We start from the raw sequence: 25,253 nt of genomic DNA, 5'->3' as shown, positions 1-25,253 counted from the left end.
TATATATATATATATATATATATATATATATATATAATAATTTTATTATATATATATATATATATATATATATACTCATCCAGTAACAAGTAACCCACACTACAGTTTTGTAAAAGGGGGAGGGGTTAGTTTGTGATTACATATTCCATACTAGGCGAAGGTGTTTTCTGTGTGTTTGAAAGACAAGGTTTTCTGTTAGGATTGACAGTGTAGGATTGATCTGTACTAGTCTGGCTTGTTTAGTTTTACAATGGGTGTATTGATGTTTACTGCTCACTGCATATGTAAGATGCTGCCTTTTCCTAGGTACTCATGTGTGATGAGTGATTGTTATTAAAAATCATGTTTTTCGTACAGATGGGGGGGTGCAAAAAATGATGGGCCCCGGGTATCACATATGCTAGGTACGCCACTGCATCCGAGGGTCGACAAAGAACTGAAAGGGACCATAGCTGAACTACTTCAACTACTAGCCAATCTGTCGATCCAAACAGGAAAGATTCCAGAGGACTGGAAGGTGGCGAATGTTACGCCGATCTTCAAAAAAGGTTCAAGGGGAGATCTGGGAAACTACAGATTGGTGAGTCTGACCTCGGTATCGGGAAAGATGGTAGAGGCGCTGATAAAGGACCGCGTCATTGATCAACTTGACGGACATGGTCTGATGAGGACCAGCCAGCACGATTTCAGCAAAGGCAGATCTTGTTTGACAAACTTGCTGCACTTCTTTGATGGAGTAAACAAGCAGATAGACAAGGGGACCCGGTCGACATTGTATATCTGGACTTTCAGAAGGCGTTCGACAAGGTTCCGCATGAACGACTACTTCGGAAAATTGCGAGCCATGGAATCGAGGGAGAAGTACTCACGTGGATAAAAAAATGGCTGGAGCATAGGAAACAGCAATACTCGGACTGGAAGAATGTCACCAGCGGGGTGCCGCAGGGCTCGGTGCTTGGACCCATACTCTTCAACATCTTTATAAACGATCTAGACATAGGTATGACGAACGAGGTGATTAAATTTGCAGACGACACGAAGTTATTCATAGTAGTGAAGACACAGGGGGATTGCGAAGGTCTACAATGTGACATAACCAGGCTCGAGGAATGGGCATCGACATGGCAGATGAGATTCAACATGGATAAATGTAAAGTGATGCATGTCGGTAACAAAAATCCCAGGCAAGAATACAGGATGTCCGGGATGGTACTTGGAGAGACCTCCCAGGAAAGGGACTTGGGAGTTCTGATCGACAAGTCGATGAAGCTGTCTACACAATGTGTGGTGGCGGCGAAAAGGGCGAACAGAATGTTAGGATTGATAAAGAAGAGGATCACGAACAGATCGGAGAAGGTTATCATGCCGCTTTACCGGGCCATGGTGTGCCCTCATCTGGAGTACTGCGTACAGCACTGGTCGCCGTACATGAAGAAGGACACGGTACTACTCGAAAGGGTCCAGAGAAGAGCAACTAAGATGGTTAATGGGTTGGAGGAGCTGCTGTACAGCGACAGATTAGAGAAACTGGGCCTCTTCTCCCTCGAGCAGAGGAGATTGAGAGGGGCATGATCGAAACATTCAAGATCCTGAAGGGGATAGACTTAGTAGATAAGGACAGGTCACCCTCTCCAAGGTAGGGAGAACGAGAGGGCACTCTCTAAAGTTGAAAGGGGATAGATTCCGTATAAATGTAAGGAAGTTCTTCTTCACCCAGAGAGTGGTGGAAAACTGTAACGCTCTCCTGGAGGCTGTCATAGGGGAAAACACCCTCCAGGGATTCAAGACAAAGTTATACAAGTTCCTACTGAACAAGGACATACGCTGGTAGGGCTAGTCTCAGTTAGGGCACTGGTCTTCGACCAAAAGGGCCACCACGTGAGCGGACTGCTGGGCATGATGGACCACTGGTCTGACCCAGCAGCGGCATCTCTTATGTTCTTATGTAAGAATTATGTTTTGAGAAGCCATACTAAATGTCTCTCGAGGGGTGTCATCTATCTGATATGGTGCCCATGTTTATTTGAAATGGGGAATGTCAGCCTCTGCATACACACAACAAGCAATACGAAAAGAGCAAAGCAGTCCAGGTCTTCAAACCAATGGGATTTATTGACAGTGATACAAGACAAAGATGTGACTTGACTTGACATGGGTCATGTTTCAGCTGAAAAGCCTGCCTCAGGAGTCTATGGCACAAAATATATTGTGCTGGAATAGTAATGATAAATCAAACATATATATGTATATAAAAATTTAGAGTAAAATCATACCTCTTAAGCTGTGTCAATCAAATGATGAAATAAATAGCTAAAATAATATGACATGACAATAAATTAATTAAAATACTCCTACAGATATTGAAACGGAAAATTGTAAGTAAAATACTACGAATTTAACAATGCACAGGAAAAAATGAGAGTAAGCAAGTAAAGTGGCATGGGCGCCGGTTAGAGAATCAGGGTGGTAAGGTGGGGTTAAGTGATTATAGGTCGCCCGTGTGCAATTCTCAAAAGCCGCTTAGGCGGCTGCTGAGAACGGGCATCTTAAACAGAATTTTCCCCTTAAATTGTAAGTTTAAGTGTTGGTACAGTATTTTATTACATGCAGTATTGTTGTCAAGTCATCACAATTTACATATTGCATCATGCTGAATGCGTTCTATTTTGGACTGCCAGTTTTTATGAGTGCACCTTGTCTTCAAGTTTTTATATTTTATGGCATGGAATGTCTTTTAGCTTGTAATGTAATGTAATGTAATTTATTTCTTATATACCGCTACATCCGTTAGGTTCTAAGCGGTTTGAAGAAAATATACATTAAGATTATAAATGAGAAGTAAGAAGGTACTTAAAAAAATTCCCTTACTGTCCCGAAGGCTCACAATCTAACTAAAGTACCTGGAAATTAATAAAGAAGAGAAAATAAAGATGGTTGAAAAAAGAAAAATTCTATGTGAACTTATAGGATGGAAATTAAACTGACAGTGAAGAACTGTATGAAAAATACTTATGGAATGCAGTTAGAGAGGGTAGGTTACAATCTATTTATGGTATTTGTTTAATTGGAAGGTGTTAAGGTGGGTAATTTGGGGGAAGGTTATCTGAAGGTAGGTGAATCTTCTGGAGGTAAAAGAGGAGGGGTTAAGATATTTGGATGAATTTTTTGAAAAGCAGGGTTTTGATTTCTTTTCTGAATGTTTTGAAGTTGTCTGATATTGTTATAAGATTGGAGATGGAATGGTTGATTTTTGCTGCTTGTGTTGCCAGAAGGTTGTCAAACATTTTCTTGCGTTGTGTGCCTTTGAGTGGGGGGAAGGCGAAAGGGTTCGAGGTTCTTCTGTGTCTTGAGGTGGAGATTTGGTTTAAGCGGTTGTTTAGATAGGAGGGGGAAGATTTGATTTGATTTGATATCATTGTATTTTACCCTGTAGGTTCTAGATTTGAGGAACCCCTGAAACCATTTGTAGACCTTGCCTGAGATTCCTATGGCGTCGAGAATTTGTAGTAATAAGGTGTGGTCAACTAGGTCAAATTCTGCGGAGAGGTCTAATTTTGTTGTCTAATTTTTTTTTATTGTAATGGATCCTGTGGCATAATCATTTACAACAGCTGTTTTGAAACCATTTTATAATTGAGTCTTTTATGTTACTTTCATATCAGCATTATTTGTTGTTACACTTCTTTTTATACACTCAGCATGGACTGAATTTATAACGGCACTTTTTGAAGCTTACTAGTTGATAACACATTATGCTTGTATGATAGCAAAGTACTGTGTTTTTAACCAATACCTTTTTTTATCAATTATCATTATAAGAGCATTGTTTTATTCCCTTTTTTTTTTTTTTTTTTTTTTGTTAGCTCAGTTGGATTATTTTCAGTCACTTTACTGGCTTACTCTCACTTTTTCCTGTGCATTGTTAAATGAATGGTATTTTTCTTACATACATACATACTAAACTAAACTAAACTAAACCTTGGGTTTGTATACCGCACCATCTCCATAGTTGTGGAGCTCGGCACGGTTTACAGGAATTGTAATGAGAAAGGAACTCCAAGGAAGGGCTACATACATACAGTATATATGTTTAATTTATCACTCCTATTTTCCAACACAATATATTTTGTACCATTGACTCTTAAGACTCCTGAGGCAGGCTTTTCAGTCAAAACATAGCCCGTGCTGAGTCACATCTCTGTTTCGTATGATTGTCAATAAATACCATTGGTTTGAAGACATTAACTGCTCTGCTCCTTTTAGATTGCTTGCCTATATTTATTGTTATATGTGGGATAGATTTCCCAGATGCTAAAAACACAATTGTTGGAACATTGTGTTTAAATACTCGCCACGTGAAGGAACCTATGGTATCTCACTGCCTACAATATCAGCATGAATTTGATTCATTGTGATGTATAGTGCTTGAGCACATAGAAGAACCACAGCGATGAGATGACTGGTGGCGCATGTTACAATAACATGAAAAACAGTGGATATTTGAACTGGATTCGGTAAGCCCTAAAGGACTGAATGGACAATAGAATGGGTAGCCTTTTTTTGAATGAAGTTTCTGGGTCAGCCGGTGATTGGATCTCAGTGGAAGAATCTGATTAGTAGTTGCCATATAGAAGGAGGACCTTGCTAATATAGATAACGGACTTCTCTGAGCATTGGTAGCCCTCAGCATCAATATATTTCAGTTTATGCAAAGCTGTAGAGTTGCTGAAGAGGAAGATCCCTGATGTAGCCAGATGGCGAAATGGGGAATCCTTGTCAGATCTTGGTATTTTTGATTTTGAACACCTTTGGATGTGAAGATTGAGGTGACGCTTTGTAGTTCCTTGTGGGCTCCCAGATGCAAACATCAGGAAGGAGGCCTGCATTACAAGCTAAGTTGCTTTTCATTCTAAAGTGCATGATATGACTGACCCAAGACCTGCTTGTTTGTTGCTTGGATTTGCTTATTGAAATTGGAATCATTAATTGTGAACACACTGAAATTGAGAGTGGGTCGATGCAGAAAGAAAATGAGAATGCTTTGTATTGGGAGGTTTTTTTTAGACCTATGAAGCAGAACTGAGGTCTTTTTTCCAATATTTTCTTTTTCTGTTCCTTGCTGTACTTTAAAATAACAAGGTGGATGGTTTAACCCATCAGTGTGGGTATGTATTTTTGTTTATTAAGATTCTAAAAACATACCTGTTCTCCTTATTGTTTGCCAAAGTTTGTCTCCATCTCTGACCTGGCCCCATGGCCTTTGTCCCAATCCTTCCCTCATCCCCGCGGGCTCTGTCTCCATCCTTTCCTTATCCCCATCCACGAGGACTCTGTTCTCATCTGCACAAGCCTCAAACATTTATTTTATATTTAAATCTTTTTTATTAAAGTATAAAAAGGGACAATATTCAGTTCAACTGTTTGTAAATCACAAATAGAGCCTCCCATTTCAATCTGGTTTTTGTACAAGTTTCCCAAAGATTCAATTGCCTGTGTTTTTACATCATCTGGGAAGGTGTCGCAACCTGCGGGCTCCTGAAACGCGCAGCGAGCCTGGGCCACAGTGACAGATACTATTCCCAGCGCGTTCCCTCCATGCACTCTAGGCAACAGCCTAGGGTAAAACAGCAAGTAAAATGTCCACAGTGCAAGCAAGCAAGCAATCCACACACAATAAAAGAGGTTCAAAAAATAAAATTAGACTTTTATTCCTGACCCGGAGTCAGGTTGCTCTGAGATTCTCAAGTAGGTTGTGATATTTTCCAAATACATTAATGCAAAAGCCAAAACATATAATGCTGGGCCAACCTGGCCACACTGGTCTCACAACTGTCAGAATGACCCTTATTTCAAAAATCAGAAAAGAAAAAAAAAATCACAAAAACCAAAACTATGGCTGGGTTTCAATTCCTACAGCTCAGTCCTCTTCACCAGCCTAAATGGGACAAAGTAAATTCAGCAATGAGGCAACATACACACTGGTCTTGCTGTATGGCAATGAATTTTTCATAAGCAAAAGGTAAACTGTTCAAGCTGAAGCACTCTGCCACTGGCTGACTGCAGTCAAGGAATCTATTCAAAACAGAGCTCCTCCGTGGCTGACATTCCCTGCAGTTGCTTATCAGAAGTAATTATTCTCCAGCTGTGTGGAGAGGAGCATAAGCCAAAAACTCCGTAGTGAATTGTTCAAGAAGTTTTAAAGCAAAAACACAGCAACAGAATCTTCACCACATAGCTCTCAAAAGTGAGACATTTCTGTTGCACACAAAAAAAATAACACAGTCTCAAGCTTTCACCAAAAACAACAGGTAAGGAAAAATATCAAACACTCCCCACCTTTTCAGCTTGTGTCCATGACTTCTAGCCTCTCACTAGGCTCACTGGAAAAACCAATATCCATCGGTTCACAGCTTCCAAACTGCTTCTCAATGATGGTTTCAGACTCTTCTGAAAGGTCCACCATCTCACACTCTTCCCCTGGCTCATCAGAATTCAGTTGGTGAGGGAAGTCATGCTGCCTTTCTTGAAAACGCTCCCAGCTCCTCTGCTTCTCCCCCTCTCTGGGTCTCAGTTGCCTTGTTTTAACAGCCTCCAATTCGCTCCTCCCTGCTCTGAAGAGGGAGAAGGGAGAAAGCTCTCTCTGCAACTGTGACTGCCTATGTGACAGCTTCTTGCTATGACTCTGGCCTTCTGGGAACTGTAGTTTTCTAGCTCCTGAGTTCCTTTGAGATCTAATAGCAGGCTTGGGAGAATAACCTGCAACTGGACTGAACTCTCCCTGGCAGTCAGTGTCTGGCTCAATGTCGGTACAAGGAAAGGCAGCGCTTTCATAATCGGCAGGGCCAACCTGGTCAGCTCTCCTGCATAGGGGTTTACTGCTCTTCCTATCTAACCCTGAGACAAAGCTAGCAGGAGAGCTAGATTTGTCACAAAGGTAATTAGATTGTTTTTCAGACATGGATTTAGAAGAGAACCAATATGATGTAGTGAATGAACAGGAAAATAAGTGCTTATTAAATGTTCGAAATGCTCCTTGATGCCAGCAACAGTGGATGAATCTGTTGCAATAACAGTAAGATGCTTGAGTAACTAGGCAATCAATGGAAGGATGTTACAGGTGGTAGGAATCTGATCAGCAGACAAGACTTTTGTTGCCACATCAAAGACAGATAAGACACAAATGATGTCATTTAACAGTAGTTAATTTACATTCAAAAGCATTTTTCTACAGTTTTTTTTTTAATCATTGAATTCAGTTGCCAGTTGTCTGAGGTATGTTAGGTTAGCATTTTTAAAATGCTGTTCCATCTAGTTAGAACAACCTGTTTAAGGCTAGTCTCAAGCTTTTAGAGAATGACACAGGGACACAGCCTGCCCCATCCCCATGTACTCTGTTCCCGTGGGCTCTTTTCCATCCCCACTCCACGGTTAACCGTGGTACCCATCTCCGTGTCATTCTATAGCAGATAAGCAACTGCACCTTACATAGCCACTTCCACTTTAGACCTCTAAATAGGATGAGCTTTTGAAAATTTTAAACAATAAGTCAGAGCAAAGGGAAGGTTATTTATTTAACTGCCACCCAAATGTATTTATGACAGGTTTAAACTGCTTACTGCCTCAACCCTTAGTGCCTACTGCCTCAACCCTGATATAGAAAATTCATTTTTAAGTATGAAAAGGGAGTTCAGACCCTGTGCTCACATCCTTGTGATGGTGGTTTAGTGTTGCAAAACCTGGGTACTAAAATTGGAACTGAGACCAGCAACTTATTTCACATATACCACAAACAACTGTAACAAGATATGATGCCTGAAACTTCTTAGTTCAGTTCCAAACTTTTCATCCAGAAGCATTTTCTAAAATGTTATTTGTAAGTAGTACCTCTTGGGCATAATTAAGAGTTTGATTTTTATCCATCTTCTATGCCTAATTGTCTTTTTTTCTTTCTTTTTTCATGTAGGCAGAGTTAAAGAGTTTAATGGACAATGCATCCTCCTCTTTTGAGTTTGCAAAGGAACTCATCAGACATAATCTTGTGAGTTATAAACCTTGAAGTTTTCATTATTGGCACATTGTCTTCTTGGCTTAGTGTCATACTGCCAGTTTTTGCTCTTTGTCTTCCATTCCCTTTATCCGTCCCCTTCTGTTTTTCCAAGGACAAGCAGGATACACAACCCTGAAAAGTGGTGATGCCATCCATCGGACATAAGTAAACAAAGCTTGCAAGACTTTCTAGAGCTATGCACTGTCTTGGTGCCACCATATGGAACTACCTTGGTTCCATTTTTTTCTGCAGAGCCCACAATACTTAAGGTGGTGCTGACTTGTGAATTTTTTTTTTTTTTTTTGTCATGATTACTTTACAAATATTTGTTTTTGTGATATATAAACTTAAACCTAGATGGAGAGGAGGAGACGTTGACTGTTCTCTCCTTTGTGTGAAACAACGGTTTATTTTTGAAATGAGAACTGTGACACTCAATGAACTCAATATGGAACTTGATTTACCTCCTTTTTTATAATACATATATCATTTTGTTATGCACTTACATACTTTTTTGTTTGTGTCTAGGTTGGGCATTGTTCAAAATACTTCACAACTTTTAACATCATTATTTATTGTGCCTCCATTTTTTACTCCTGATTATTTTTGAAACACTTTTAAGTTAAATTCAGATATCATCGTTGTTTATTATGTTTGCTACATGCCAGATTAAAATATAGGACTGCCAAATAAATATCTCAAAGTCGTTATTCCCTCTTTTCACAGGAGCTCATGAGCCTATGAACTCAGAATTTGATATGAGCACTGTGATACATAATGGACTCAATATGGAACATATATCACTCTTTTATGTGTTGATATATCATTTGTTTGTGCCTTAGCTGGCCCTTGTTTAAATTTTCATTATCACTTTTGAGGTGTTTGAGATCCCTTTCTCTGCTCTTGATTATTTTGTTTTATTTTTTGAGCACTCTTGCGTCATATACACCAATTGCTGTTTTTTATGTCCACTAGATCAGTGTTCTTCAACCACCGGTCCATGGACCAGTGCTGGTCCACAGAAATTTCCTGCCGGTCCACAGGGCCAGCATGTGCATCAGGCCCAAAACAGTGTTCTTCAACCGCCGGTCCACGGTGCCATCGATGCGGCATTATCTTCGAGCCAGCTCCCTCTTCCTAACTGATTCAGTGCACAAAGCCACGGACAGTGGCTCCTACAGGCATCCTGCACCTGAACCGGAAGCCTTTTCTCTGACGTTACAACGTCAGACGGAAGGCTTCCAGATGAGACACGGGACGTGCAAGGTGCAATTAGTACTATTATGGGGGTGGGGTCTGGGGTGGAGATTGAGTAGAGATGGGCGGGGTCTGGCCCACGACTTAGCCCAGTGTTCTTCAACTACCGGTCCACGGACCAATGCCGGTCCACAGAATAATTATTTTATTTCTGCCAGTTCATAGGTGTAAAAAGGTTGAAAAACACTGCACTAGATCACAGTATAGGGCTGCCAGTTAAAATTTCTTCTGTATGAAGGATTTAAATATTGTTTTATTTTTTTAATGTTAAACAGGTATGTGTGGGAGATATGTTTTTAAAAATTTTTTAAAGAATAGAATTGCTTTAGTATCCTTGCAAAAATCAATTGAGGAGGGAGGGGTAAATTTTCCAAATTTTTATAGGTACCATCAAACCTATATTTTACGTCAGGGTATGTATTGGATCCTCCCAGAACTCATAGATAATGCACCAGATTGGTTATACTTGGAACGGCGCCTTTTGTTTCCTTTGAATTTAGTTCATGTTCCAAGCATTAACATGCCTAGGAGATATAGGGAAAATAAAATGTTAATGGATACCTGGAAAACGTTGAGATATATCAGCAAATTAACACCTATCCCAATTAATAAGTCAACTAATCAATCTTTATGGATAAACTCCAAGATTAAAATAGGTGGAACCCAAGTCCTTTGGAAGAACTGGATTATTGCAGGCATTCGAACTCTAAAGGATGTTATTTCAGATGGTAAACTGCTTGAATTTTCACAATTGCAACATAGATTTGGTCTTAGTAAAACACAAAGTTTTAAATGGTTGCAGCTGAAGCAGGCCATTCAGGTAGGGTTCCCTGAATGGAAGACTTTGAACAATCAGTATAGTATGGAGTTCCTATGCTTCCAAGCAGACTTCCTAGGACATCAAGCCACACTGTGGTATAAATTATTATCTGGATACTTGAATAAAAAACCAAAGAATGGTCTGAGAGACATTTGGAGCATTGAGATCAAGCACCAAATTTCTGCATCTCAATGGCCACAAATTTGGTCTTGGAGAATGAGATGTACAGTGTTAGCATCTATGAGACAAACTTGGTTATTTTTGTTACATAGAGTGTTTTGGACCCCTGTTCGTTTACAAAAATTAGATAGTTCTAAGTCCAATAGATGCTGGCACTGTAATCTGGAACCTGGGACATTAGATCATCTACTTTATTTTTGTCCCTATATTAAGATATTTTGGAATTCAATATGGTCTCAAGTAAATATATTATTGGAAAATCATGTGGCACTCTCTTATGATACAGTGCTATTTGGAATGATGATGAGGAAAAAGAGTCAAATATCATCAGAGAACAACAAGCTTTTATTAGTTATGACAGGGGTTGCCATCCAACACATAACCAACAATTGGAAAAATCACAGAAACCTTAGTTATACATTTTGGTGGAATACATTATGCCATATATTTAAAATGGAACGAGCAATAGCAGTACAAAGAAGGACATATACTAAATTGGCAAAATATTATAGTAAATAGTCATCACTTCTTCTCTTCTCTATTTTGTTTTCTTTTTTAGCACACTAAAGGGGGGAGGAAGTTGGAAATAATGTTAAATAATATGTTATACTATGATATATAATATGTGTATATTTTTATTGAAAATATGATGAAGGGTGGGTGGTAGGGGGGTTTTACTAGAAGTTTATATGGCAGATATCAAAGTGCTATTCTGGAATAATTTGTTGTAATATATTTTTTGTGCACTTGTTTAATTTGATAATGAATAAAGAATTATTAAAAAAAAAAAAATTTTTAAGTAGGGCTAATGATCTAAAGTGTCTATATCACTTGGGGGGTCAATGACATGACATTTCTTGCACATACTCCAGCGTTCTTTTTTTAGCATTGCTTTCCTGCAGTATATTTTTTCATTCTGCATGGTAGAAGCTGATCCGAGTGCTTCGGTGTTTTATTATGAGTAAGTTTTACAATTTCCTAAACATAATGAAATGTTTATTAGGTACGGCAAAAGTGTATCCAATATGAATCGACTTATTAACGCTTTTATTTTGACCATTTTAATATTGAAAGGGCTTTTACAATTCATAATTTTTGATCTGCTATATATATGCCAGTAGATAATTTTGCTTCAACACCAATCTTCCCAAGAGCACCTTTTACTTTTCCAATTAATTATTCATCTTTTAGAACGGCTTCAGCAGTGTCACTCAGTGCTCAAAGTAGATGAGGAGGAGATTACACCAGCTCACCTGTCTTGGATGGATTTGTAAGCTTGCAAAAGTGGTTAATAAGAGTGGAGCTCCATTCAAGCACAATGGTGCCATATTTGAAAAAAGCAATGATACCATGGGGGTTACGTATTTTGAAAGAGCCAAAGACTATAAGTAATGTTAAAAAATTTCTGGAGAAGTGGACCGGTGTGGCAGGGATTTGATGGTGAAGACTACAGGATTTTAAGTTACGGGTTGTGGTAGACCTCTTTGATCAAAAGCATGCTGATCTTAAGAAAGCAATGGTGGACTTTAGAGACGCAATTAAACAGGTTAAGATAAAAAAAAATTGAAGAGGGATGAGCGTGACTATCAACAGAATAAAGTATACACTTGGGCAAAACAGAATATGAATATATACCAACCACAGAAAAAGAAAGTGACATTTGGGAGTTCACCTGGGGACACAGATGACACAAGTGAAGATTCGAGTGATGTCACTACGGACAGAATAGTGGGGGAAGATACTAGCAGTGAGAGCCTGTACTTGGTCGAGCCAAGATGACCCAGAGGTTTTGAGGGAAGCAGCTCATGGGGGTGAGTGCTCAGACCTGGATAATGATGAATCCCTAGTGATCAACATATCATCTTTTGCTTTGACAGTGGGCAGCACAAGGTCCTGGAATTAGGATTGGGCTTTGTGCTTTCAGCTCCTTTGGACTTATTTTGACTACGTATAAGTTTTTCAAATTTCTGTGGAAGTTGCACAATTGCAAATTTACTTTTTGGACAATCTTTGATAGTGGATAACTCAGTAGTCAAGCCGGTGTCATGATGGGTTCCCCCAGGTCAAGTTAATCCTATAATGGCAACTTTTAGAGATGTGGTACTGCGGGATTTTGAGGTATTGGAAGGGGGAAGAAGGACCAAGTTGTGGAATATTACAAGAGCCCAATCGGATGCCTGGAGAGCTGGCTTATCAAAAGGAAGTCATCGTAATAAAAGCAAATAAAGGGGGTGCTATGGTGGTGATGGATAGGAAGACATATGAGGCAGAAACGGAGACATAATTGCATACCAACAGTTGATTGAGGATCCGACTCAAGCACTTAAAACAGATATTCTGGACTTTCTTATGAAGCATCATAAGTTGGGCATATTAACCACAAAAGAGTTCCAGTTCCTATGGGAAAAACACCCGAAAGTACCAGGAATTCACTACTGGAAACTGTCTAAATTTATAGATGCCTTCTTATGTGAGGAAGCAAAAAAGTTATATCATATCTAAAAGATTCTACCCACATGTTAAGGATCCTACAAGAGGGCGCTTTACATGGAACTTTGGTAGTAACTTTAGATGTTGTTTCCTTGTATACAAGGATTCCACAGGATGATGCCCTGGAGATAATAGAGGAATTACTTAATTATAGGGATGAGCCACAAAGAATATCTAGCTTGTTTTTGAGAACTTTAGCTGAATGGGTCATAAAGAAAAATTAGGTGGGGTGACAATGCGAGCCATTCTTGCCCCGTCAGTTACCACATTGCTTGTGACTAGATTTGAGGACAAATTTTTATATTCCTTCCTATTTTTTTCAACACCTAAGATTATGGAAATGATTTTTGATGATGTGTTTTTCAACTGGGAGGGTTCAGAACATAAGAATAGCCTTACTGGGTCAGACCAATGGTCCATCAAGCCCAGTAGCCCATTCTCACTATGGCCAATCCAGGTCACTAGTACCTAGCCAAAACCCAAGGAGTAGCAATATTCCATGCTACCGATACAGGGCAAGCAGTGGCTTCTCCCATGTCTTTCTCAATAATAGACTATGGACTTTTCTTCCAGGAACTTGCCCAAACCTTTCTTAAAACAAGCTAGGCTATCTGCTGAATTGCAGCAGTTTGGGAGTTGGTTAAATACCATGGATCCCTGTTTGTTGTTCAAGATGTCCTATGACTCCAGAAATATTGGGTTTTTGAAGTTGAAAATAGTTAAAACAACAGAAGGACTGTCGATTACAATTTATCGCAAGCCTGTATCACATAACACCTTTTTGCATTTCTCTAGTTTCCACCCCTATATGCTTTAATTTAAACTTCCAGTTAATTAGTTTCTTTGGTTGCAAAGAATCTGTTCCACTGTTAGTTTAAAGAGGCAGTTATTTTAAAGAGTTCTGAAGTGAAAGGTTATCCTAGACTAGATCTATGCCAAGCATATTTGAGGGCACGCTTTACAAATAGGGATTTACTATTGAGGGTTTCGATTCCATTTACAACAGATACCCTGACATGTGTTCTCTTATTTTCTAGGGAGGTTAAGCAGTTTGTGTAGATAACGAGGAAACACTGGCATATAGTCAGTTGTTCCCCTGTTAGTGTATTCCAGGCAGAAGACTATTGGGGAGTATTTGAACCATCTAATGTTTGGGGAAATGAAAGAAAAGGGAGAGCAGGAACAATATAGACATGGAAAGTGTGGCGGGTGTCAGTGGTGTGAGGCTACTTTAGAGGGAGCTGAATGGAAAGATCCACAGACAAGAAGGAGAGTGGTGAGCGCTTGTCAGACCACCTGTAATAGCAGTCAGGTAATATAAGTCATTGAATGCCCATGTAGGTTAGTGTATGTCGGACGTACTAGTCGCCTCATTAAAATTAAGTTAAACGTACATAAATTGCATATAGTTGGGGAAGTGCAGGCTCCTTTGGTGCAGCACTAGTCTGATAAAGGCCATCAGGTGTCACACTTAAAGTGGAGAGTTATTGATAGTATAAAGATGGGTAGAGAGAGTAGCATCTATGAGAAAATATTAAATTTCAGGGAACAGTTATGTTAGTTTTCACTACATACACCAGGCCACATGGACAAATAATGATATATACAAAACAAGTGCTATTGCAATCCAAGTTAAATCTTAATTGGTATATGGTGTTAGTATCAGGTCGTGTGTAATTTGTAATGTTTTTGGTATGATTACACACACACTTTATGAGCCACAGGCCGAATGGCCTCACCAGCTGCCAGTAGCAGGCTTGAATTTTCAAAAAGATGCCCCTAAATACAAACACATCCCCATTCCCAGAGAATACCTCAACTCAGTTAGAATAAAGGTCCACCTGTACAGACTCTATGGGCTCCTTTTACGAAGGGCCTAATGCGCTAGCCGCTACCGCCTCCTCTTGAGCAGGCAGTAATTTTTCGGCTAGCAAGCGCTAATCCGGTGCTTGCGCTAAAAACGCTAGTGCACCTTCGTAAAAGGAGCCCTATGTTTATAACTACCTGAATATTAGTTGGGCGGTCTATCATAGGTAAAGCACTGTTTTACATATGGAAATGCTTTTAAACTTATCCTCAATCATTATTGAAAATTGCTTGTTAGAAGAAAGCTTTGTTCTAGCTAATTTTAAATAAAGAGTGATGTAGTTTCTTCCTCAGAAGCAAATATATCATAAACTTAATGAATTGGAATTCATAGCACTGGATTTTGTAATTATATTAATGTGCACTACATATTTGGTTTAAAATGTTATAAGGACCTTGAAGGATGATATTGATAGATATATGAAATGAGATGCATGTGCATCCTATACAGGTGGTGTTCCGAGGAGGAGAGGGTGCTTTGCAGGTTTTGCCTCCCTTGGTTGATGTTATACCAGAAGCCAGACTGAATCTTGTGATATACTACCTTCGACAAGGTAAGGAAGTTTTTTATCCCCCCACCTTTTCTTCCTACTATTTACACTATCATGAATTCCTACTGAATAAGGGACTTTTTCATCTTGGGTACAATAAAATATATCTTTCCAAAGCAAATCATGACTATTTTGCTTTGCCAGTGATGGTACAGTAAAGGTGTAATTTTATAAAGGAGTAATTTTTAAAAGGGCAGCTATTTTTGTTAAATATGGATTTGGATGTGCAAGGGGAAAATAAACTTATTGTTTTATTGGGAGGCATTGTGATACAGGGGAATGATTAATTAATTGAGGCATTTGTTGGTTTCTGGTATCTCCTACAGTCCCTTTTTAGTACAAAATCAAAATGGAGCTGAAAATATTTTTGTTAATTGTAAATGGCTTAAATCATCCAATAAAAAAAATACTTTCCTTTCTGAAACAACAAAATGCAGATGTATACTATATTCAAGAAACTCACTTGACGGCCACAGAAGCTAAGAAACTGGAAGGGGGTTGGGTTTAGCATTGTTGTTTTTTTTGCCCCAGCAGTAGGGAAAAAGGCAGGAGTAGCTATATTGGTGAATAAAAAATGTTCAGCTAATTTTAAAATGGTGGATTCAGATCCTCTAGGAAGATGGGTATATGTGGAAATGAGCTTGGGAAATACTATGTTGGCGCTATTTAATGTATATGCCCCTAATTCGAAACAAAGTGAATTCTTTAAAACTCTGCAACAGTTAATACTACCACTGGCCGCTTCTAATTTAGTGGTGGCTGGGGATTTTAACGCTGTGATGGATACAGTGATGGATAAAAAACCTAGTAAAATTATGAAATCATTAGGGTAAGTATTGGGTCCTCCCAGAGCTCATTGAAAATATACCAGATTGGTTGTGGTTGGAATGGCGACTCATGTTTCCTCTGCGATTATGTCAGGTTCTCAGTATCAAGATGCCTGGAGTATATAAAGAAAACAGAATTTTAATGGATACATGGAAAACCTTACGATATGTTGACAATTTAACACCTATCCCAATACATAAATCTACAAATCAAACTATATGGCTAAACTCCAAGATTCAAATTGGCGGTTTTAAAGTCACCTGGAAGCATTGGATTATAGCAGGAATGGTAAACTGCTTGAATTTTCACAGTTGCAACATAAACTTGGACTTAGATGGTTGCAACTGAAGCAGGCCATTCAGGCAGGGTTCCCTGAATGGAAAAATTTAAATAGTCAGTATAGCTTAGAATTCATATGTTTTCAGGTGGATTCTTGGGACACCAGGCCGCACAATGGTATAAATTCTTAGCTGAATTTGCAAATAAAAAACCAAAATCTGGTCTTAGGAATATTTGGAATATTGAGATCAAGCACCAAATTTCTGCATCTCAATGGTCAAGAATTTGGTTTTGGAGGGTGAGATGTACAATGTCGGCATCTATGAAACAAACATGGGTTTTTCTGCTACATAGAGCATTCTGGACCCCAGTTCGTTTACAAAAGTTAGATAGCTCTAAGTCGAATAGATGTTGGCATTGTCATCTCGAAGCAGGGACTTTAGATCATTTATTGTTCTATTGTCCTTTTATTTTGTCATTTTGGAATTCAATATGGGGCCAAATTAACTATCTATTGGAAAATCCAGTGGCATTGTCTTATGATATGGTATTATTTGGCATGGTCATGAGGGCTAAAAGCCAAATATTATCTAAAAACAACATGCTTTTATTAATTATGACAGGAGTTGCCATACAACAAATTACAAACAATTGAAAGAATTGTAAAAGGCTTAATTATAGTTTTTGGTGGAATTCACTGTCATATGTACAAAATGGAAAGGACATTGGCCATTCAGAAAGGAAATTTTAAGAAGTTTCAGGAGATTTGGGAGCCATTAGCAAAATATTGTAATGTTTAAATAGTGTTTTTCCCTTTTAAATATGCACATCTGGGTGGGGGGAGGTGGGGTTGGGAATTTTGAATAACTGATAAGGGGTAATTATAGATATTTATGTATAGATATAGTGATTGTTTAGGGGGAGGGGGATATAATTCTGAAATGGATATTATAAGACTATTAAGTGTGGAATTTGGATATAAAATGTTTGTATTTACTGTGACACTTATTGTAAGTATTGAAAATAATAAAAAATTGGGAAAAAAAAGGGCAGCTATGTGAAATGTCTTAAAAGATTTATATTTTATAAAGGTTCTCCAAACATATCTATGAATCTATCCCTCTTACATACCGTTTACTCGTAGACAAATACACAAAACATAAAGAAGACAGACCAGGCTTAATGATTTGGACTTTGATGATGCCATAGGAAAGTCCTACTTAATAAGCCAGTTCTCACTGTTGCACTGAATAAAAATAGTTTGCCTGTTTGGTATATTACACATCATTAAGTCTATAGCCAGAGGAAACAAAAGTGGCTAGAGTACACATCCTTGTTGCACAACAGTGACAATATTGAAGAAATGTCGTGACAATGTCTCTTATTTAGAGAACGACTAAAGTTCAAAAACATGTTATTGAATATGTTGATGTCCCATTGGGAAATACCACATATTCTTGTAGTATTCCAGATTGATTCCTTGTTTTTGCTATCAAATACCTTTTTGAAGTGATGAAATTTATTGACAGTAGCTTTTGAAACCTGAGGCTTTGTTCAGTGATGATACACAGTGTAAACGTTTGCTTAGTGCACAATTACCCACCTCAAAACCCTGCTTCCTCTTCTCACAGGATGACATCAACTATATGTTGCAGCTGCTTAAGCTACACAGCACAGAAGAATTTGCCAGATTTTGACAGATGGTATAATGCCACACTCCATGATGTTGCCTTTCTTTGGTAACTTGATAATCAGCCCTCACATCCATTCTTCTGGGACACATTCTTCATTCATAACAACTTAAGTTCAATGGTCTTGTTAGTTTTACTATTCAAATACCACTGGAATCTGGTCTGGAAGTCTTGTTACTTTTATTGCCATATCAACTTCTTCCATAATTTTCTCTTGCTTTACTCTTAATTCCTCATTGGGAGTGAAAACATAATAATTAAGTTTCAGCTGGATTTAGTTGATTCAACGTTTCCCTGAAATGCTCTTCCCAGTACTCCTGTTCTTAAATTAGCAAATCTTTCCATTTTTAGCTTTGATTGGAATCTTGAAGTTGCTTCTTGCTCCTGTCACAAAATAAGATGACCACTTGAACCAGAGGCTCTGACTCTCCTTTAATGGGAGGCACTGTCTTCCCAGTAAGCATTGGAGTTTCTGAAGCTGATGTCTTCGCCATTGCCTTCTGTGCTTCCTCCATTGTTATGGTGTAATTTCCCATCATGCTAAAACACTGGGGCAAACAGATGTTGCCATTTATATCTAATACCTTCTTCTCATAATTGTAGGGTGAAAGGTTTCAGTTCATTTTATCACTTCAAAATTATTTAAGCAAGATCCTAATATATGTCAATATTATATGGGTATTGGACAAGGTGTCCAGTTGCCCTCACTCATGCTAAAACCATTTCCTCTACCTTAAAGTTGAAGTAGCAGGTATTCTTTTGTAGATTTGCTCTCACTTGCCCCATGGCACAAGGGGCTCAGTTTAGTTTAATATTTGAATCAACCAACTCTGCTTCCTCTGAAAGTAGAAAACTGGTGATGTTCTGTATCACCTTTTCACAGTTAAAACCAGGGCTGTGGAGTTGGTAGATAAATGTTCCTACTCCGACTCCTCAGTTTTTTGTACTTCAGACTCCGACTCCAGGTACCCGAAATTTCCTTCAACTCCGACTCCGACTCCACAGCACTGGTTAATTTTCAGATCGTTAAAATGGAATGTCAAGTTGAGAGAAATGAGCATTTTTGACACCACCTTCTTTTTGCTTTTAATCAAGGTTCTAAGGCCGCAGAACTGCTTGCAACATTTGTGCTGTGTATATAGTGGGTGCGATAGCTTAAAGAATCGCTCGTGATTGGTATGCCAAGTTCAAAAATGGAGTCGGTAGATAAATGTTCTGACTCCGACTCTGACTCCTCAGTTTTTTGTACTTCTGACTCCGACTCTGACTCCAGGTACCCGAAATTTCCTCCGACTCCGACTCCACAGCCCTGGTTAAAACATTCAGCGAGCTCACTGATGATTGCACTTTCCACTGCAGTTTTCTAGGTCTTCTGTTATACCTGCAAGATATGATCATTTCCAAGTTCTCTTCTATTTAGACTTCCAGTCAGTGTCTCAGACCTGATTGCTTTTAAAACTGTCTTTATTTCTCAAAGTCATTCATGGAACTGCCCAGCTGTTCCACTCCTTCTTCCATCATTTTAGGTGAGGCCACTGAAGTTTGCTGTGGTTGTACTTCTTGATATTGTGAAAGTTGTCATCTTGTCCATTGTATTACAAATGGGAACTATGGGCTAACAGTGAAATCTTTCAGGCTTACACCGTTTGGATATGGAATATTCATCCAATTCCTCATAGTAGCTGTTCTGCCATCAAACACCTGGTAAAACACTGTTTTTGCTCATAGCCTTTATGAAGATGATCTAGGGAAAATTCACTGCTTAGTCCTAGGATAAGCAGCATAAAATCTGTTTTACTCTTTGGGATTGTGCCAGGTATTGTGACCTGGGTTGACCACTGTTGGAAACAGGATATTGGGCTTGATGGACCTTCAGTCTCACAGTTTGGCAACTTTTATGTTCTTGTGGAGATTCAAAGACTTTTGCTAGTCTGGATGGGAAAATTGCCTTCACAGGCTGCCCTCTTCAGACAACAGTCCTGCCCAGCAGTAGTAAATGCCCTTGTCTCTAAGTGATGCCTCAGAAAGGCTTTTTTCAGATGTAGAATTACCACCAGTAATTCTCCTTCTTGGACTCTGTTAAGTCAGGGTAAGAATCCCAACAGTACTTCTTCTCCCCTTAGATGCTAACTACTGATGCTTGGAGGCTTAGCTTCACATGGGCTGCTTTTGTATTTCCCAATTCTTCCTCTCACACAAAGAGAAAATAATTAACAGTCAGTCTTATCAGAGCATTAGCTTATGCAAATTATCTTGCTGCCCTTTCTCACAAGCTTTCACCACTATTGTCCTAACAAGACAGGGAGGTGTTTTCTTTTATCAGCCTCTACTCACTGGATAGAACTGTCACTCCATCTCAGCTAAACTCAAAAGAAAGCACCAGTTAAAACTATCAAACTGAATCTCTTTCTCAGCATTTAACTTGGTTCTTCATGCTTTAGCAGTACTTTGTTTAATCCCAAAGCATTAAACTTCCTCCTAATTCCACTTAGGTCTGAAAAATGAGGACTTCAATACCTCACATAAAGTCCTACCTTGCCAAACCCTACTTTTCCCTGTGCAAGCCACTAGTCCAGAGGTTTCTCTACAAACAATCATTCTATACCTTACTTTTGGTTCATTTTAGCTTCGCAGGGAATAAGCACGTGGAACATGTTATTTTTGGGTTCTATCTACCACCTAAGGGGTTACATCCTGTGTGCATGTTCCTCATTCCTTTAGTTGCAGGCATCATCAGCCCTCCCTGTCTGCCTGCCTCCTGGGGAGGAGCACTTTTATGAAGCTGAAGCCTAAAAGCCCTCCCCTGCTTCAATCCTAACCACCAGTTAGAGATTATCTTCCTCCCACCCTTCCAGGAGCTTCCTTTCTGCACCCTAGTGAAAGCCAAAATCTTCTTCAGTCTTAGCTCCTTTCCCTTGTATCTGGGCTACAGAGGGAGCGTAAGAGAGTCCCTGATTGACTCAGATGCATAAGACCCCACCCAAGGGGAGGGGTTTGAGGCATCTGAGCCAATCAGGGTCTTAGGCACCTCCCTATGCATCAGATGATGCACCAGGGAGGGGCCTAAGGCCTGCATTGTAGACGGTGGCCAGCAGAGGAATAGGAGGGATTGACTGAGCACTCCTGCTCCAGACTAAAGGTATCAGGGAGGAGGGGGAGCCCATGGAGGGTGGCCTCCACTGGCAGGAGGGAGTGGGCATCTCTCCTGCCATATTTAAGTTCAGGGGGGAAGAAGCATCCAGGGCAGGAGGGAGTGGGCATCCCTCCTTCCATTTGTGGGTCACCGTGTTTGTCGAGGGGCGTGCATGCGTTTGTCGTGGGTCAGTTGTTTGGGAGGGCCGGCAGTGGGGGATTTTATTTTTATGGGACAGATATTTTGTGGGCCATTAAAAAAATGAAAAAAACCCAAACAAACCTGGCAGAAGCCCTGACAGCAGTGACAGGAGGCTGCTTTCCCTGTCACTACTGTTAGGGCTCTGTGCATGTGATTAAGTCAGTGGATTTGCATGCAAATGATTTGCATCTCCGTGCAAATCATTTGCATGCAAACTTAATAGTGAATCAATTGCTGTTGGAATCGGCCAACAGCGATTGAATCGCTATTGTTGGTGAATCTAGCCCCAAGTCTCTGGAATTTGAGACTTCCTACAAAGTCCTGGTGGGTAGACAGAATTAATCCACTTGTCCCAGAATAAAGTGTGGATTTACAAGAAAAAAGATTAGCAAAGGTGAGAACCTAATCTTTCATTCAAAGCAAAAGTATGCATGTACTTTCACCTTGAAATTGGGGTAAAGTCATAGGTAAAATGTACTGTGGAGTTTTGTCTTGAAACACACATTCTTATACAATCCCTCGAGGCTGAACTCGTGGGATCTTGTATCCTCTTTAGCCTCGGCTGCAGGGCTAATAAAACTTCCCTCCCCTCTAGGCTATCTGCCTGGTAGCTTCCTGTCATGCTCAGTTTGTTCCTGCAGCCTCACTGCATGGGTGAAATCAGTTTCTTCTGCTTGTGATTTGTTTTCAATTCTTAGTCTTTATTTGATTTGTTTTGCGGGTTTGCCCAAGTGCTGCGGATCAACTCTGTGGGAATGATCTTTGGGTGGGAGATCGCAGACATTTTAAATTTTGTCTGCTTCTGAAGCTCTATAAGCTTAAACTGCAGTAAGACATCTGGACAGCCTGCAGATTGGATTGGGTCTCTGGGATCGGGCGCCATCTCTTCCCTGGTTCATCTGCAAAGGGGTAGAGCTTAGGCTGCTGTGGTTCCGTGGAGGTACGCCGGGATCGGAACCAGACTGCATGTCTTCCCTAATTTCCCTGAGGAGTCCTGGTGGCCGTGATCTGTGGTGACAGGGAAGGTGAGGCTGTCAGAAGACCTGAAAAATCCAGTTTGATCAGCTCCTGAGGTACTGATCTCCTTGCTTGTACTGTGTATTGCAGGCTGCCATAGACTTTCATTGCAGCACATGTCTCTGTGGTGTCTGTAAATCACAGAGTTTGGTGATTTTGGGGGGTGCTGAAATCGGGGTTTTGGGTGGTTTCCCTGCATGCCCTGGTCCCCCTCCTCCCACCTATAAAACCATAAAATCACCATTTTTTGCGGTTCCCCGCGTTTTTCCTGGGCAGTTTTAGGGCAAAATCTGCACCCTTACGACCGACGTGTCTGACATGGAACCTGAATTTGGTCCTATGCTCGCTGACTCACCCGCCCTATGAACCCCTGTATGGCATTTCTCTGAAAGAGCTTGCCATTAAGATCATTTTTCTTGTGGCGGTCACTTCAGTGCGGAGAGTGTCGGCACTTCAGGCTCTGTCATGCAGAGATCGTTTTCTTTACATCACTGTGTTGGCAGTGATTTTGAGGACTGTGTCTTCTTTTCTTCCAAAAGTGATTTCCTCTTTCCTTGTCAACCAGGAAGTTTGGCTGCCAGCCTTTGTTCCTATGGGTTCCAAGTCTAAGGACCGTGTTTTACGGTCTCTGAATGAGCAGCTTTTCCTTTTGAGATACCTGGAGGCCACTAATGCTTTTCATCTGTTGGATCATCTCTTTGTTCTAGCGAGCCCCGCGCATCGGGATCGACCTGCTTCTAAGGCTACCATCTCTCGTTGGATACGTGTGGCCATTTCCGCTGCCTATGTTTCAGCGGGGAAGAAGCCTCCCCTTGGGTTGAAGGCTCGCTCTGCCAGAGACTTGACTTCATCCATGGCAGAGTCTCTGGCGGTTTCGCCTGAGGAGATTTGTAGGGTGGCCATGTGGGCTTTGATTCTTCCCTTTGCCGGGTTTTACTGGCTTGATGTGGCAGCTAGGGGTGATAGGGCCTTTAGTGCTTCCGTTCTGGTGGCGAGCTCATTGGGCCCCCCCTGAGAATTGGGACTGCTTTGATATGTCCCACGAGTTCAGCCTCCAGATGGATTGTACAAGAATGAAAGATTAGGTTTCTTACTTCTGCTAATCTTCCTTCTTGTAAATCTCCTCTGGAGGCTGAACTCCCGCCCATCTGTTTTGTCCGATTTGCAGATCGCTTCTTCAGTTACTCGTAAGCTGGATTACTGTATTTGACCAGCCTCACTAAGAATTCAATACATGTTCCCTTAGGTTGGGTTCAAGAGTTGACGAGGTTCCTTGGTGGAGCCCCATCTGAATTTCAGGTTGTGTCTACGTTAGGTGGATTTATCTGTTTTTCAATTTGTACATGCTCAAATAAATAAATAAAAGTAGCCTTTTTTGGCTGTGGTTCTTTGTGTTTGATGTACTCATGAGCAGAATTGACTGGTAACGGGAGTTCCCGCACACTCTTCTCTTTTTCTGTTTCCTGTTTGCACTAGATATTACTGGCTTTTCGACAAACTGAGAATGACAGGAAGCTACCAGGCAGATAGCCTAGAGGGGAGGGAACAACTTTTATTAGCCCTTCAGCTGAGGTTAAAGAGGATACAAGATCCCACGAGTTCAGCCTCCAGAGGAGATTTACAAGAAGGAAGATTAGCAGAGATAAGACACCTAATCTTTTCATTTGATAATTGCCTTCAACATTTCAGCTTCTGAATAAGATATTTTTTCCTGTTTTATACTTTTATTCACAGTTCACTGGTTGAATACTGTTTCCTTGTGTTTTAGATGATATCCAAGAAGCTTATAACCTCATTAAAGACCTGGAACCCTCCACACCACAGGTATGAAAGGATATCTGTTGTAGGTTCTGTGTGATTTCATTATAACGATAATAAATTCCCTATCTAAGTGGCAGACCTGTGAGACTGCAAGCTTAAAAAAAATGTGGCCATTGCTTGGAGTCAGGTTACGGAATAATCACATATTTTAGCTCCTGTATAGGAACAGAACTGAAGTACATGTAAAGTGACTTGTGATAATCAAATCTAAGCAAAGGCATTCATGGGTAACCTGCATGAAACAACTCTTAACCACCTCTGAGCAGACTGGATAGGCCATTTTGATCTGCCATCATTTACTATGTTACTATATGTTAGTTATGCAATCCATATGTGGGTTTTCTCCTTTAACTAGTCTCTGACTACTTTCCCCCTAGGATGCATACTTTTAATTAAACAGAGTAGGGAGAAATGATGCTGTTTATTGTATTGTATATCATACACAATTTTGGATATTATCCTTGGACAAGTAATCAGCATATTCTCACATGCGGGTGAAGTCATCCATGGAGCCCGGTGGGCACAAGTTACTGCTTTACGAAATGAAGGTCTTTTATATCGCAGAATTGCATCTTCATTGAAAATTTCACTTTGGATTGGTACATGCTACACTTGAATGTTTGAAAAATACTGGATCCTTTGGTTCCAGGCAAGAGTGGTCATCCTCATGCATCAACTATCTGTGATGATCAGAAAATTATAATGACTGCGAAGTTATCTCCTCGTATCAATGCCACCTGACTCCGTTCTTGCTTACCATCTCACCTTCAAAACCTAAGCAGATGGACAGTTCGTCGCAGATTGTTTGAAGGTGGTCTGAAGTCATGTCATCCATCAAAAAGACCTTCTTTGTCTGCCAAGAACATTGCTGATCATCTTCAGTTTTGCAACAAATACAGAAGCTGGAAGTCAGCAGATTGGGAGAAAGTGATGTTTAATGATGAAGCCAACCTCACTCAGTTTAAGAATTACACTGGAAGGTTTGGAGACCTGCAAAACAAAGGTACAATGCAAAATATGTGGTGCCTACAGTAAAGCAGTGTGGAAAAGTGATGCCAAGTATTAGTTGATG

General features: G+C 40.0%; 1 protein-coding gene across 2 annotated transcripts in view; it reads left to right on the top strand.

Moving 5' to 3' along the window:
• The window catches only part of TTC26 (tetratricopeptide repeat domain 26), a 155,477-nt gene that overhangs the window by 49,578 nt on the left and 80,646 nt on the right, over window positions 1-25,253 (top strand). The window contains exons 8-10 of one of the 2 annotated variants that reach the window (XM_033933397.1): window positions 7,964-8,038; window positions 15,112-15,214; window positions 24,129-24,184. In XM_033933397.1, the coding sequence (XP_033789288.1) occupies window positions 7,964-8,038; window positions 15,112-15,214; window positions 24,129-24,184 (234 nt within the window). Of the gene's footprint in view, window positions 1-7,963; window positions 8,039-8,159; window positions 8,301-15,111; window positions 15,215-24,128; window positions 24,185-25,253 lie in introns of those variants that run through there. The other variant, XM_033933396.1, reaches the window with a different exon arrangement.

Source organism: Geotrypetes seraphini, chromosome 2 (assembly GCF_902459505.1).
Source record: "Geotrypetes seraphini chromosome 2, aGeoSer1.1, whole genome shotgun sequence".
Classification (NCBI taxonomy): Eukaryota; Metazoa; Chordata; class Amphibia; order Gymnophiona; family Dermophiidae; genus Geotrypetes; species Geotrypetes seraphini.
This window is presented reverse-complemented; position numbering and strand designations above follow the sequence as displayed.